The sequence below is a fragment of the Pavona decussata genome, unplaced genomic scaffold, assembly GCF_977016875.1.
Source record: "Pavona decussata unplaced genomic scaffold, jaPavDecu1.1 SCAFFOLD_254, whole genome shotgun sequence".
Classification (NCBI taxonomy): Eukaryota; Metazoa; Cnidaria; class Anthozoa; order Scleractinia; family Agariciidae; genus Pavona; species Pavona decussata.
The window spans coordinates 2,088,770-2,101,690 of record NW_028145657.1 but is presented as its reverse complement, the minus strand read 5'-3'; the positions used below and the strand labels follow the sequence as shown (position 1 = coordinate 2,101,690).

Here is a 12,921-nt window from a genome sequence, read left to right as displayed (position 1 = left end):
TGGCCAATATTAAAAGCCGTTCATTTGTCCATCACCGTACAAAGTAAAATCATTAAGAAAATTGCTCTGTACGTTTAATTTTTTTCTTACTGTAAAATATATTGTATTTCGTTGTAATAAGTGTAAATAAAATTGAATTGAATTGAATTGAATTGAACTGAACCTCTTCACAGACTTCTAAAGCTTCAAAGCATGGGCCAAATAACCCCCTTTAGCAACTAGGGTCTGAAATAGAGTTGATACATCTACATATTTTGCGTATCTTGCTAAAACAGCCTACATCCTTGTAACTGTAGATTTACATGAGTTCAGGTGTCGTGAAGTGCAGGTGTTATAACTATCATTATTTCCTATCTGTGCAAGTCGGCCCGTTTTCTTCCTTCGTTAAAACTGCATATCTTATACACTTCAGCTGCCCTCGTGGTCCGATAGGATACAGTCGACTCCCGATAACTCGGACCTTGAAGGGAAATTGAAAACAGTTCGAGTGATCGGGAGTTCGAGTTATCGAGGGTGAAATTATATAGAGAATGATCTGAAGGGAAAGAAAATTGGTTCGAGTTAGAGGGAGATTCGAGTTAGTGAGGGTTCGAGTTATAGGGAGTCGACTGTATATATTTTAGGGTTTGGAAAGGGTACGCTTGGCATAGGCTTAGGCCTCTTTGGCTTTGCATGGAGGGGAGTATTCCCAGTATCCCCCTCTAAGTGTTATCTCATTCACCTACCCCCTTGAAGCAGACATCGCTTAAGGCTTTTGAGCCGTTTAGGTATGAAATAATGTTTACATATAGTTCCATATTTTGCCTATTAGAGGGAAATATGGTATATATTTTACCAACATTTATGAAAACAAGGGAGAAAGACTTACCTCGCGACAAACTAAATTCACTTTCTTTTTTCCAGGGATTTACGGGAAAACAGCATCACTTACATCCTGAGAGGAACTTTTTCTGAAGTAGACAAATTAAGATATTTGTAAGTGTAAAAATTTGTTCTGCTTGTTCGTTATTTTTATTGTTTCATTTTAGTGAATTTCGTGGTTTTTGAAATAAGTAATTTTGGCTCACCGCAGATCATTTTTCTCAGCTCTTGCTTTGTTTTCCTTCTCTTTTTCAGGAAAAAGGGGAAGTTGAGCTGATACAGGCCTACTAATTGTGCTTTGAATTTTTTTTTCTTTGAAACAGGCATATCCCATTTAACAAAATTGTCACCATAGAAAATGGAGCCTTCAATGAAAACATTCAACACATGTAAGAACTTCAACTTTCTACTACACATACGTCACATGACTATACGTATGAGCAGTTTTAGTTTATTTCACTTTCTAGATAGTCACATAAGTAAATGAACTTAAAGTAACACCCCATATTCTTTTTATCATTCCAGACACATGGAGGGAAATCGCTTTAACTTCAAACACGAGAATCAGTTCACGAACCTGACTAAACTGAGTCAGTTGTAAGTAAAAGGAGCGGATCTCTGATCTTAAGGTTACGTTTGTTTTCACAGGTTATTGATTAATTTAAAAATACGTTAATATGATATTTACTGATTTTCTTCAATTTTGTAGAGGTTTAAGGAGAAATAAGATCAGAACCATCCCTGACACGGCATTTCATGGACTTAAAAGCTTAACTTGGCTGTAAGTATTTCATAACTGTCTTATTTAACCCTTTAAGGTTCAACACAAAATAAGAATAGAAAAATTACCATAGCTCTCATTTGATTGTTTTAGTTTAGGATTTCATTAGGCTGATTTAGCAACAGAACGGGAACGTCATTTGAGGACGCGAGAGCTTGCGCAATAGTCTGGACACGAGTCTATTTTGGCTATATATGGGCATTCTTAATGCACGCGCCGTTGCCAACTGAGGTTCCCGTGCTGTTGCTAAATCAGCCAATTTATCCATAGACTCAAAGGTAGCATCCCCTGGCACAAAGTCATACAGATAAGCACGCCTCAAAAACGTGTCACTTGAACGGTCACAATTTATAGATTTTATTCGCAGGCTCAAAAGTTAAAACTGACACAGCTTAAAGGGGAAGTATCACGAAAATGTTATATCAAAAACTCCAAAACGATTTTTTTATCAACAGAAACCTAAAAGTATAGCTCACATTTGTTGTAAATTATCAGCACAGTGTACTGAGACTATCGACGAACGTCTGACCACAGATGGACCGCGTCAGAATAGACTGCAACTTGAAAAAAGTTACGCTAACTGTTTTTACTTTCTCGCGTTTTCTTTCCCAAAGTGCACTACAGCAGGTCATGAGTTCTTCCTTTCAAAAATTCAGTTGATTTTCTTTTCTTGATGTTCTAGAATTATTTTGTAACAAAGTGAAAGTGTTGTCGCACCATTTTAATGGTAAAAGGTCAAAATTCCCGTGATACTTCCCCTTTAAGCTAACTTAACAATTTAACGTGAAATGTTTTGTTCACTTTGTTTCCTACTGTTCTTCTTTGACAGTGATCTTGGAGAAAACAAGATTGGCCGCATCCTGAAGATTTCCTTTCGCGACCTAGCCAATGTAGCTACACTGTAAGTCCTCCGAAAATAAAAAGAGGCAAGGAGTCCTCTTAGAAATCGTAACTAATAAAGGGCTTTATTAGATGAGGATAGCCCGTAAATGGATTTAAATTAACAAGGTGTACGCACGGTTCCTGAACCTGGTATGCGGCACGGTACATGAATTATAAACGGTTCTTTTGAGTTTCAACTAAATATTTTTGCTGTTTTAATATTAAAAGGTCGATGATCCCAAAATTTCAAAAAGTAATTAAAACTTGTTTTTCTTCTGATGATTTACTATACAATGAAAACAAAAGGAAAAAAAGCAATCATTCGTTACAATCCCCTCCCATTAACTTGGCTACTACTGCTAAAATGAAAGTGGAACAAATTAGTTTCTTATTTGTCACTAAATTAAAGGGTGTGTTAATAGGGCCATTTATACGGGAGAAACTAAGACGCGTCTTATTTTCTCCCGTATAAATGGCCCTAATGTTGTTGAAAAGTGTAAACCGGATTAATGCAATGTGTCTTGAGTTTCTTTCCTGCGTTACCTCGACGCTTGTCGTTGCAGGGAGGGGTGAGGGGAGATGATAAGCGGAGAGTATGATGTTTCATAGGTTATTCAGTTTCTGCTGCTTGGCTAAACAAACAAGTACGCACGCCCAAAGTGTGCATTTGTTTTTTTTTTTCTTTTTGTTATTGTATCTTGAAAACAGGGACTTAGATAAGAACGAAATAGCTTACATTGAAGATGGAACGTTTGCAAAGGTCAACCGTTTTGGTCGTTTGTAAGTGTCCGTGTTGGGTGTTCTTCTTCTTCCTCTTTACATTAAGCTACTTCCAATTTTCTTTTTTATTTGTATCACACATACAGACAGCGTCCAAATTAAAACTTGTTCATGTTTACTGTTTCATGTTTGCGATTTCATACAATTGACTAAGGATAGACTTCATAGCTGCCGCTAAATTTCAGATTGGTTCTTTTGCAATAGACTTCTTTTCTTTCACTTAGTAATGTAATGTCAGGGCGTGGTTATATAAATTTTAACTGGACGATATTAACTATATCTCGTTTCAAACTCGTGTATAGTAATAAATTAAAATAAATGTTCCTAACGCGACTCGTTTAACTAATTCAATTAGGAAGCTACAGTATAACCACCTTACATCTCTTCCAACTGGAGGCGACTTCAGCAACAAACAAATGAACAACATGTGAGTAGCACTGAAATCTCCTTTCCTTGATTATGTCGTTTCCCTAGGTGATATCAACTCCCTCAGACTTCGCGGTTCTTCGGGTTCGCGCTGTGATTGACAAGTTTATAAACTGTACAAAGGATGTTATGTAGCCTTTGTTCCAATAATGTTCTTCTACGTAAGACACTGAGCAGTTTTTCATGAGGAGTAATCTTATAAGTCTTCAATTGATCTGATAATGCTTCAAATTCCATTTTCAGAAACTTTTCAAATAACAGAATCACCTCAATAGCTAACGGGACGTTTATAAACGTGAGATGTATCGCAGGTGGATGCGGGCCTTACGACAAGGGGACAATCTGGTAAGCTTCTCTCCTTCCTTGATTTATTTTACAATTCAAATAAGGTCGCGTTTGAACAGCAAAAAATGGAATAGCCTCTGGATTTATCACTGAAGGTAAATTTGGAGAGACGTATTTGCAAACCTTTTAACTCGCACACGATAGTCAACACAATTTTGAATGCTGCTAAATCCCATTGCCAAATCACTCATTGTGAGTACCTGTTATCCTAAAAGAACTTTGAAAAAAGGAATTATTTACCGTGAAATGATATTTGAAATTGCGTTCTAAATTATCATAAAATTTGATGCACTTTTGCCAACTTTGAATTTCTCTAAGAATTATTCATGGTTTGGGAAGCCATGTCAAGAACTCAAAAGAGCGTTTTATCCGAATTCAAACACCTCGAAGTTAGTTTAAAAAGAAAGAGACTCGGCTGCTCCACTTTTTTTCAACTCACTTCTTGGTGTTTACAATCTTAATCGTGTTTGACATACTACTTAATTATAAGTCGCGTTACACTTTTTCGAATGCAATTCAAAGTTACAGATGAGAATCGAATCAGCACTCGGTTCCAGCAGATACACTTTGGTTGCCTGTCTGGTTTCTTGGGCTGATATTACACGTTTTCTTGAGACTTGATTTATTTTCAACTCCACTCCAGTGGGAATCTATAAATTGTGACTTACTTTGGTAAAGATAGTAAATTCTACGCTCGGTCATGAAATGGCCAACATGCAATATATATCACGTCACAACCGTGGAACAATGGAAAAATTCCAAGTGCCGGAAGTGAATCATACCCATAGGCTTCCGCGCGCCAGTCGGATGTTCTAACCACTGGGTTCATATATGGCAAGTGTCTTACAGTGTTAGGCGGCGTGGCCCAGGGGTAAGGGCGCCGGACTTCAAATCCGGAGGTCCCGGGTTCAAGTACCGTCCTCGGCCACGCTTGTAAATAGCCAGCTGGTTTGCTTCCTGCCAATTGGAATTTTTAACCTGTTATGTTCGATTTGAATATTATTCGTTTCTCGTTATTTCTGAGTGGAATGCCTGTAAACTAGCTTTGGGTAGCTAAGCGCATTTCCACTATAAACAAAGCATTTGACATTTGACGTTTGACATTTGACATTTGACATTTGACATTTGACTGCTAGTATCATGCAGTAAGAGACAGGCAGACAGGTAGACAGACAGACTGACAAATAGACAGACAGACACGAAATTTCATCAACTACAACAATCGTTTTCCATGAAAACCGTGCACAACACAACACGACAAATCAGTCATATATGTAAGAGAGAACACGTTTAAATTAAGATAGAGAGACAGAGTAATTGAGTAACTTAAATGAATTTGGCGTTTACCTAAGGCCAATAGTTTAAATATCTTTCATTCTATTTTAACCGACGTACTATCTTCTAAAACAAGCTAACCATTGAAGTAATGTGAATGATTGAATAAACCATCGAGCAAAAACAGCACCAATACTTTTTTCTTTTCTTTACTCACTGTAGGAAGTTCTACGATAACGAAATAGTTTCAATCGACAGCGGCGCTTTCAAAGGATTTGATGGCAGAGCGTGCACCCTGTAAGTACTCTACTGCGAAGGCTTCTTCATGAAACGTGTGCATGCGAATGTCATTAAATTAAGTAGGGACAATTCAAATCACGTGACCTGGATATTTGACACCTCCAGGAGACAGCAATTGCTAACCTTGACCTCAACCCAGTTTGGGCGTCGACAAGTCACGTGGCAAACTTCCTCATCACACTGCAACGCCCTGGGGCAGGGTTGTAGCTAAGAAATTTGTCTGCCGGTTAGCTGAGAAATTGAGCCGGCTAAAGAACGCGCGAAGTGCTTTCTGCCGTCGGCGTAGCCGACGGAGGGGTAGGTATGGGAGGGGGTCGCCCCCTCCCATTAGGGGGGTCTGGGGGGCCTCCTCAGGAAATTTTGAAAATTCTAATTCAATTTGGTGCTCTCTGGTAAAATGTAGGGGCTCTTTTATGCAAAAAGAAACAACCATTAAAGAGAATTACAAGGTCAGCTGTGGTGCCGCAGTTTGAAACGTGTGGTACAGAGATTCACCCTGAATTTATTCAAAATTTTCTCCCTCACTTTGACGTTTCCACATTTCCTTCGTGTGGTTTTCGTTGTTTGGCGTTCCTTGAACTCTCTAACAGGTCTGTTCACTGTGCCCCTAAGGAGAATGACAGACCTGGCTTCTGAGCAGACAGTGCTTTGTTTTACTTCAGTTCGTCAATCTATGCTGTTTTCTTAATTCTTTTTTTGGTGAGCTCACTAGAAGAATAGTTCTTTATTTAAACACGGTAAAATCCATCAGGAGTATAAAAATTAGAAATAACCCAACTCTCCTAAACAAAATTCAAAACCTAACTACAACTAATCTAATCTAACTAAAACCCGTTTTTCATGAATGCCGTGTATACTCTAACATTAAAAATGAAAATACGTGCGTAAGATTTTCAACATTTACTTAACATTAAAGTGATGAGAACGAAAGCTACATCACTTTCCATTCGTTCCGAAAAGATAAGTGCTTTTAAGTTTGCACTAGAATATTATAAACGCTTAGAACTCCAAACAAAAGAGGTGTTCCCTCGGTCGTTCAGCTGTTCATCCAGTTTCGCGGGTTCGTTCACTCGGTTTCTCGTTCGTTCGTTTTCGCCGGGGAGCACTCGGCGGACCGTTTACGTTTCTGGTTTTTGGTTTGTTCAGTTGTTCCTCCGTTTACCCAGTTCTTCTTGCTATTCATGAGCATAAACATGTTTATTAGCAATAAAATTTAACCAATTAAAAGCTGTATTAAAACATTACGAAGACGTTCCTTCATGTTTTTTTTCTCTGTCATGCTACAGAGAAAGACTTCTTCTTTCTCCGATCTGACACAAATACCTGGTAACAAACTCGTTCCCAATCTTTCGCAACGCCTTGAATAAGCTTCGTGATGACAAGATGGCGGACGCAGAAAACGGAAAGAGGACACGGTAAACAAGTTCTCAAAACAAGACTTTATTTCAATTACTTTATGGCATCGATACTCAAGGTAGTCAGGAGTTTATCCAACCTTTTGACTTAAAATATGTTATTCTAAATCGAACAATTGCTTGTGAGTAACTAAAGAACTGTTCATTGCCCTTTTAACCGAGTGCTTGCCACCCAAAATTCAGCCGGCGATGACCTCTTTCCCAGCCGGCGAATTTCGCCGGCAGCCGGCGCTTAGCGACAACCCTGCTGGGGTAACTAGCCATACGGTGCTGTGCTTGTTTAGCCAAAAAGGATTTGCCCTGGAAGTTAATTTCAAAACTGACCACTCCCCTGACTTGGAGATGGAAAAGGAGCTCTTGAAGGCTTGTAGCAAAGACTTTCTCCCATTAAGTCCTAATTCTTTGCTTAGACCAACACAAAACGTTCTAGTGTTACTAGTACTAAAAGTTAACACTAGTTTTCGGAGTCTGTGATATCGAAATGTGAACAACAATGGAAAAAAATTCATTAATTAAGGAGAAAAATGGAGTCATAAATAATAAGATCAATCCAAGCTCTTAATGATTTTAAGAGCACGATAAAAACATTACTTTTTAGATTTTAGATTCTTTAAGTTAAATCAGTATAATTTCATTTTAGAATTAGGACGATGCTTTTAATTTTATTTAGCTGAAACAACTGTAAAGCGCCATTGAGCTCAAGGAAATGGCGGTATATATATTTTTTTAGTATTATTTATTATTATAAAATTAACTGTAGTTTGTGTGCGGCAGACGAGTTCTTGTATGGACACAGTTTGGCGAGTGAACCTTAGTATAAACCAATCACACTTATTAATTAGTAATATCATAGTTCTATATAGATAGTTCTATAAGTATGATATGATATGATATGATATGATATGATATGATATGATATGATATGATATGATATGATATGATATGATATGATATGATATGATATGATATGATATGATATGATATGATATGATATGATATGATATGATATGATATGACATGACATGATAGTTCTATGTCTGTTTGCCTTTAAGTCAGTTTGGAGGACAAGTTGCAAATGCAGAGAAACGTTTGCTGAAAAGCATTGGCCGGCATGCATTTGACGACGTGAGAGCATGTCATATGTAAGTACTATTAAATCAGTGTCAAATAGTCAAAGTTTCGTTTATTTTTTTTTCCAGGGTCGTTAATTCTTTGAAGAACTGTCACTGATACTTTTTTTGTTTTATTTTATCTGGCTTTTACTATACTCAGCGACCTTACATACTTGGAGTTGAAAAAGATCGCTTCTGAGTCGTTCAGAGATGTCCACGTTTCAAACGATATGTAAGTATGGTTAATAAGCTTTGCTAAGAAAAGGTGTCTCACCACTCATCAGTACAGCATGTCCATGTGGTCATTAAAGGCTGTCTTAGACAGTACTGAGTCTGATTCGCAAACGGTCCAGGTCGTGAAGGGAGTTAGACTAGCCGCGAGCGACCTGTGAGAGGCTTAAGAAGGAATTTAGCTCAAGTAAATTGTATAAATTGTTTCTCGTTGCAACTGACTTCTTTTGTAAATATAACAGAGAAATATATAACAACAAGATTCAGACGATCGAGGAAAACGCCTTTCTGAGGATTAATACCAGGCATTTGTAAGTACAAGTTATGATTTAAATAAAACGTTTTTTTTTTAAAGTCACCTATCGTTGTTATTACTTTCAGAAGAAAAAAGACATAGAAAACCCCAAAATAACTGGTTTGAATTTCTCTCCCACAATTCTGGCCAAAACGTTTGAGACGATTTTAATAAACATCACAGCGAATACCGTCTTCTTCTCACCAGCACACATCATTGAGTTTCAACCACCTAAATCTCGCCACTCGATCTTCCACGTTATTTACTCCACCACAAAAAATATGGCTGTTTGGTTTATCAACAGAGTTGATAACTAAAGGTAAATTGGCCACCGTAAAGAGATTCGAGTGCTGACGTTTCGAACGGTAGCTCCTCACTCTGACCAAGGGCTAACACTCGAAAAGTCAGCACTCGAATCTCTTTACGGTGGCCAATTTACCTTTAGTTATCAACTCTGTTGATAAACCAGACGTTCGTTCCTTTTCCCCACTGACGCAACACAACAGTTTCTTCAGAAACTAAACCACTGATCTAAGAAGCAGTATCTGATTGTATTCCAGGAGACTTGACAACAATGTCATCCAGGCCATCACGGTCAAGATGTTTGGTGACAGTGGCTCTACCATACGAGGACAGCTGTAAGAAAATAACTGGCCCTTCTTAATTAACTAATATAAATAATCTTTTTAACCACTAAAACCATACTTTTAACTATTAAAAACCATAGGACCTCCACATAAAAAAAAAAATTCACAAAGCTGAGCCAAGGTGTAAAATTTAACAAAGGAAAGAACACGGCAAGTGTGTCCTAAAACTCTCTAGAACTTAAATTTTCAGCTAAAGCATCCCAGCAGATCGCAATGCAAAATGGTGTAAATGACCTGCAAACACAGGACAAAACTTTTTAAGTTGCTTGAATGTTTTCTTTGAGTGCGTCTGAGATTTGCATACAGCTCTATACTTGATTCATACACTCTAGCTCTATTGACAGTTCATGGTGTGATACGCTCATGCATTCATTGTCCAAATTCATCAGTTGTTGGCTAGGTAGGGACTTATCCAGTGGATAACTGAAGTCATCTTTCCTTTATCGCACAACCTGGGCCTGGGGGTATTTTTATTATCGCTGTGGTCTCCTCAAAACGCGTACATGTTTACACTGTTAATAAAAATACACAGCAATCAAACGCAGTTTTAAAGAACAACTATTACGGTACGTGAGCATGTTCAAGTCTCCAGGAAAAGTTTCTGTAACTAGCATACAGTCACGTGGCTTTAAAATGTTGCAGGCTAGTAAGCTGGTCACGATAAAAAATCATGTCGTTATCTTCTGCTTTAAGTGTACTACTGAGTAATCACCCAAGGTCTATATACCATACGTATCTTGATTTGTAGAAAAGATGAAGTCATTTCTTCTTTTCTACAGGAATCTTGCATTCAACGAAATCCAAACTCTCCATGATGAATCGTTAAAAGGAGTTGCAGTCAGTGGAAAGATGTAAGTATTCACAATAATTCTATTAAGAAACAAAAACTTGAAACTATCAGTTCTAAAACGACCCTTCCAAAATGTCGGCTCTAAATTTCGTATAACTGACAAAAACTAACTAAGAATTTGTTTTCTTCTTACAGAGAACTTCGGGACAACAAGTTGGTTCTGTTTCCTTCCAAGGCTTTGGAAAATCAAAACCCAAGAATTTTGTAAGAGGGAGTCTTTATAAGAGTTTTACATAGGATTACTTTTAGGAAGAATTTACATTATATTGGTACATTACAGGTTATGCTACTTTCAAACCACCGCTCCTCAAAACAGAACAAGGACTTTTTGAGAACGTTTTTGTTTTATAATTGACTTTCTTATTTACTTACAGAGAATTGCAGAATAATGAGATTCCATCGATACCCAATGGCTGGCTCGACTCATTCCCGAATCTCAGGGAACTGTAAGATTTGCTTAAAACGATTTCATTTTGTACGCACTTGTCTAAATTTTATCGTTTATAAAGAAATAAAATGTTAATTTTTCTTTTGATGTTTAAAGGTATCTTCAGAATAACCACATCACCCTCTTGGGAGCTAACTTATTCAGCAAGCTGAAAAATCTTATCGCACTGTAAGTCTGGATAACTTAATTTTTAGCAATGTGAAATAATGTGGTGCATTTTCAGGGTAAATGCAAGACAGCGTGAAGAGCATATATCTGAAAGAAATTAAGTAAAATTCAGCCACATAAATTTGTGGTAAAAATCAAACTTTTAAAAACTGATGAGAACATCAAATAAAGGACACATGGTGGGCTTAGTTTCTCCTATATTTTCTTTAAAGACGAGACGTTAGTAAAACTGATCATGTACAATTTCCCATCTTCTGGCCATTTATTAAGTTGTTCTGTCTTCTTTTATCGAACTTCCTTTTCATTATGAACCTGACAAGTTAATACGGTTAAGGACAGTAATCTTCTAACAACAAAGCTAGTTTAATGGTGTCGTACCTAAAGGGCGATTAAAGAAAATTTGAGTTTCGTGATGAATTGTTCAGCGGCCCTTATCTTTTGAGAAATTTAGCAGCCTTCTAAGCAGACGTAGTTTGGTTCGTCACGTCACGCACTCCTCCCGCGACGAGTACGTGACGTGACGTCACAAACCATCTTTGGCTCGTCACGTCACGCACTCCCCCCGACGAGGAAGTGTGACATGACGAACCAAAGATGGCCTGCGTAGGAGACTGTCAGAAATTTGGATCGCTTGAAAATTGTTATGGAAGTAAAAAACCTTACATTTTGTTCTGCGTTTGTTGTTGTTGTTGTTGTTTTTGTTCTTCTTCTTCTTCTTCTTCATCTTCTGTTCAAACTCTCATTCATTGCCTCCTTCCATGACAGAGAATTACACAGGAACAGAATCAGTTTTATCGAGCCCGGCGCTTTTAATGGTCTGACAAACCTCAACCGATTGTAAGTATTTTTCTCTGATATGACAGGAAATAACTTGAACATGAGAAGGCAGGTTCATTGCCCTGAACATCAATTAGACCGATAAACTTAATGTAAGATATCCTGCCAAACAGCCATTAATGTATAGAAAAAAAATTCCGACGTTGTTCTTTTTAATAGGAAATGAGAAAAGTTCTTTTTACAGATGGCCTATGTCACATAATGTGGTTTTCAATAGGGCACTACATAAAAAGATAAAAAATAAAAAATAAATTACAAAAGTGACAAAATATTAAAAATATTAAAAATGGATGAACTCAGAAATGTCACGCTAAGAAAAAACTTATTGAGATTTAAAATTTTTGAGTAATGAAATTTTAAAAGCATCAAAAGGTAAACATCTCTTGTCTTCTGGAAGGGAATTCCAGTCTGTCAATGCACTATTAAAGGATCTGAGTAGTCCCCAGTTTGTATTTGATCTAATAGATCTAATAGTTTCCTTGGAGCGGGTGTTATGGCTGTTGGCAGTCTAAGCCTCGAGTAATCATACTGTTTCTTTCACTGTCATTAATGAAATTATCATCTATGCATTTAAACGACGGGCTAAGGTCTTTTTGTCCACATAGACATAAACAGCGTAACAATAACTTGGAATTGGTAGGCTCCGTCATTAAGAAACTAGAGTTCCTCGGACCATCCCGAGATGCGCAGAACGTATGCGCAATAGTAAAAGGAGGCACCGTCATTAATTTATTATGTGTTGTTCCTTTTATTGAAGATACTTACACGGGAACCAGATTGTCTTTTTGCCAACATTCCCTGAACTGAAGTTTCTTCGTGCACTGTAAGTAAATGTTCCATTGACTGATAACCGTGGTAATGGTGATAATAGGGTAAATACGGTATCAATCTCCTACAGAAACAAAAGCGGTTAATTTTAATTTCAGATTCTCCACTTTATAAGCTTTACGATGATATCACTGATAGTTTTCCAGGATTTATTTAAACAGAATGCGTAGATACGATTTTTCGGAGGACATCCTCGAATGTATACAGTGACCTTAAGAAACCACGGCGACAATGACAATCGAAAAACCTCACTTGAATTGAAAAATATAAGTTAGCGCTACTTGTACTACTTCGCCGGATTATTTCAATAATTCGTTCAACTTATGCAATGTGGCCAAACTATCGAGTAACAGAACAGACCCTGGTTGCTCAAAGAGTGGAAAATTTTATCCAGAGAACAAGCGGCTATCCAGAGGACAAAAGTATTAGTTGAGGGAAAT

The 12,921-nt window shown here is 37.4% G+C and overlaps 1 protein-coding gene across 1 annotated transcript in view; it reads left to right on the top strand.

Annotated features, from left to right (window-relative positions):
- Positions 1-12,921, top strand: part of LOC146456543 (uncharacterized) — a 47,681-nt gene that overhangs the window by 9,671 nt on the left and 25,089 nt on the right. Inside the window, exons 19-37 of the mRNA XM_085092955.1 lie at positions 904-975; positions 1,185-1,250; positions 1,387-1,458; positions 1,571-1,642; positions 2,472-2,543; positions 3,233-3,304; positions 3,660-3,731; positions 3,974-4,075; positions 5,573-5,647; positions 8,118-8,207; positions 8,338-8,409; positions 8,651-8,719; positions 9,264-9,341; positions 10,130-10,201; positions 10,336-10,404; positions 10,575-10,646; positions 10,745-10,816; positions 11,582-11,653; positions 12,411-12,476. Coding sequence (XP_084949081.1) covers positions 904-975; positions 1,185-1,250; positions 1,387-1,458; positions 1,571-1,642; positions 2,472-2,543; positions 3,233-3,304; positions 3,660-3,731; positions 3,974-4,075; positions 5,573-5,647; positions 8,118-8,207; positions 8,338-8,409; positions 8,651-8,719; positions 9,264-9,341; positions 10,130-10,201; positions 10,336-10,404; positions 10,575-10,646; positions 10,745-10,816; positions 11,582-11,653; positions 12,411-12,476 — 1,407 coding nt within the window. The remainder of the gene's footprint in view (positions 1-903; positions 976-1,184; positions 1,251-1,386; positions 1,459-1,570; positions 1,643-2,471; positions 2,544-3,232; positions 3,305-3,659; positions 3,732-3,973; positions 4,076-5,572; positions 5,648-8,117; positions 8,208-8,337; positions 8,410-8,650; positions 8,720-9,263; positions 9,342-10,129; positions 10,202-10,335; positions 10,405-10,574; positions 10,647-10,744; positions 10,817-11,581; positions 11,654-12,410; positions 12,477-12,921) is intronic.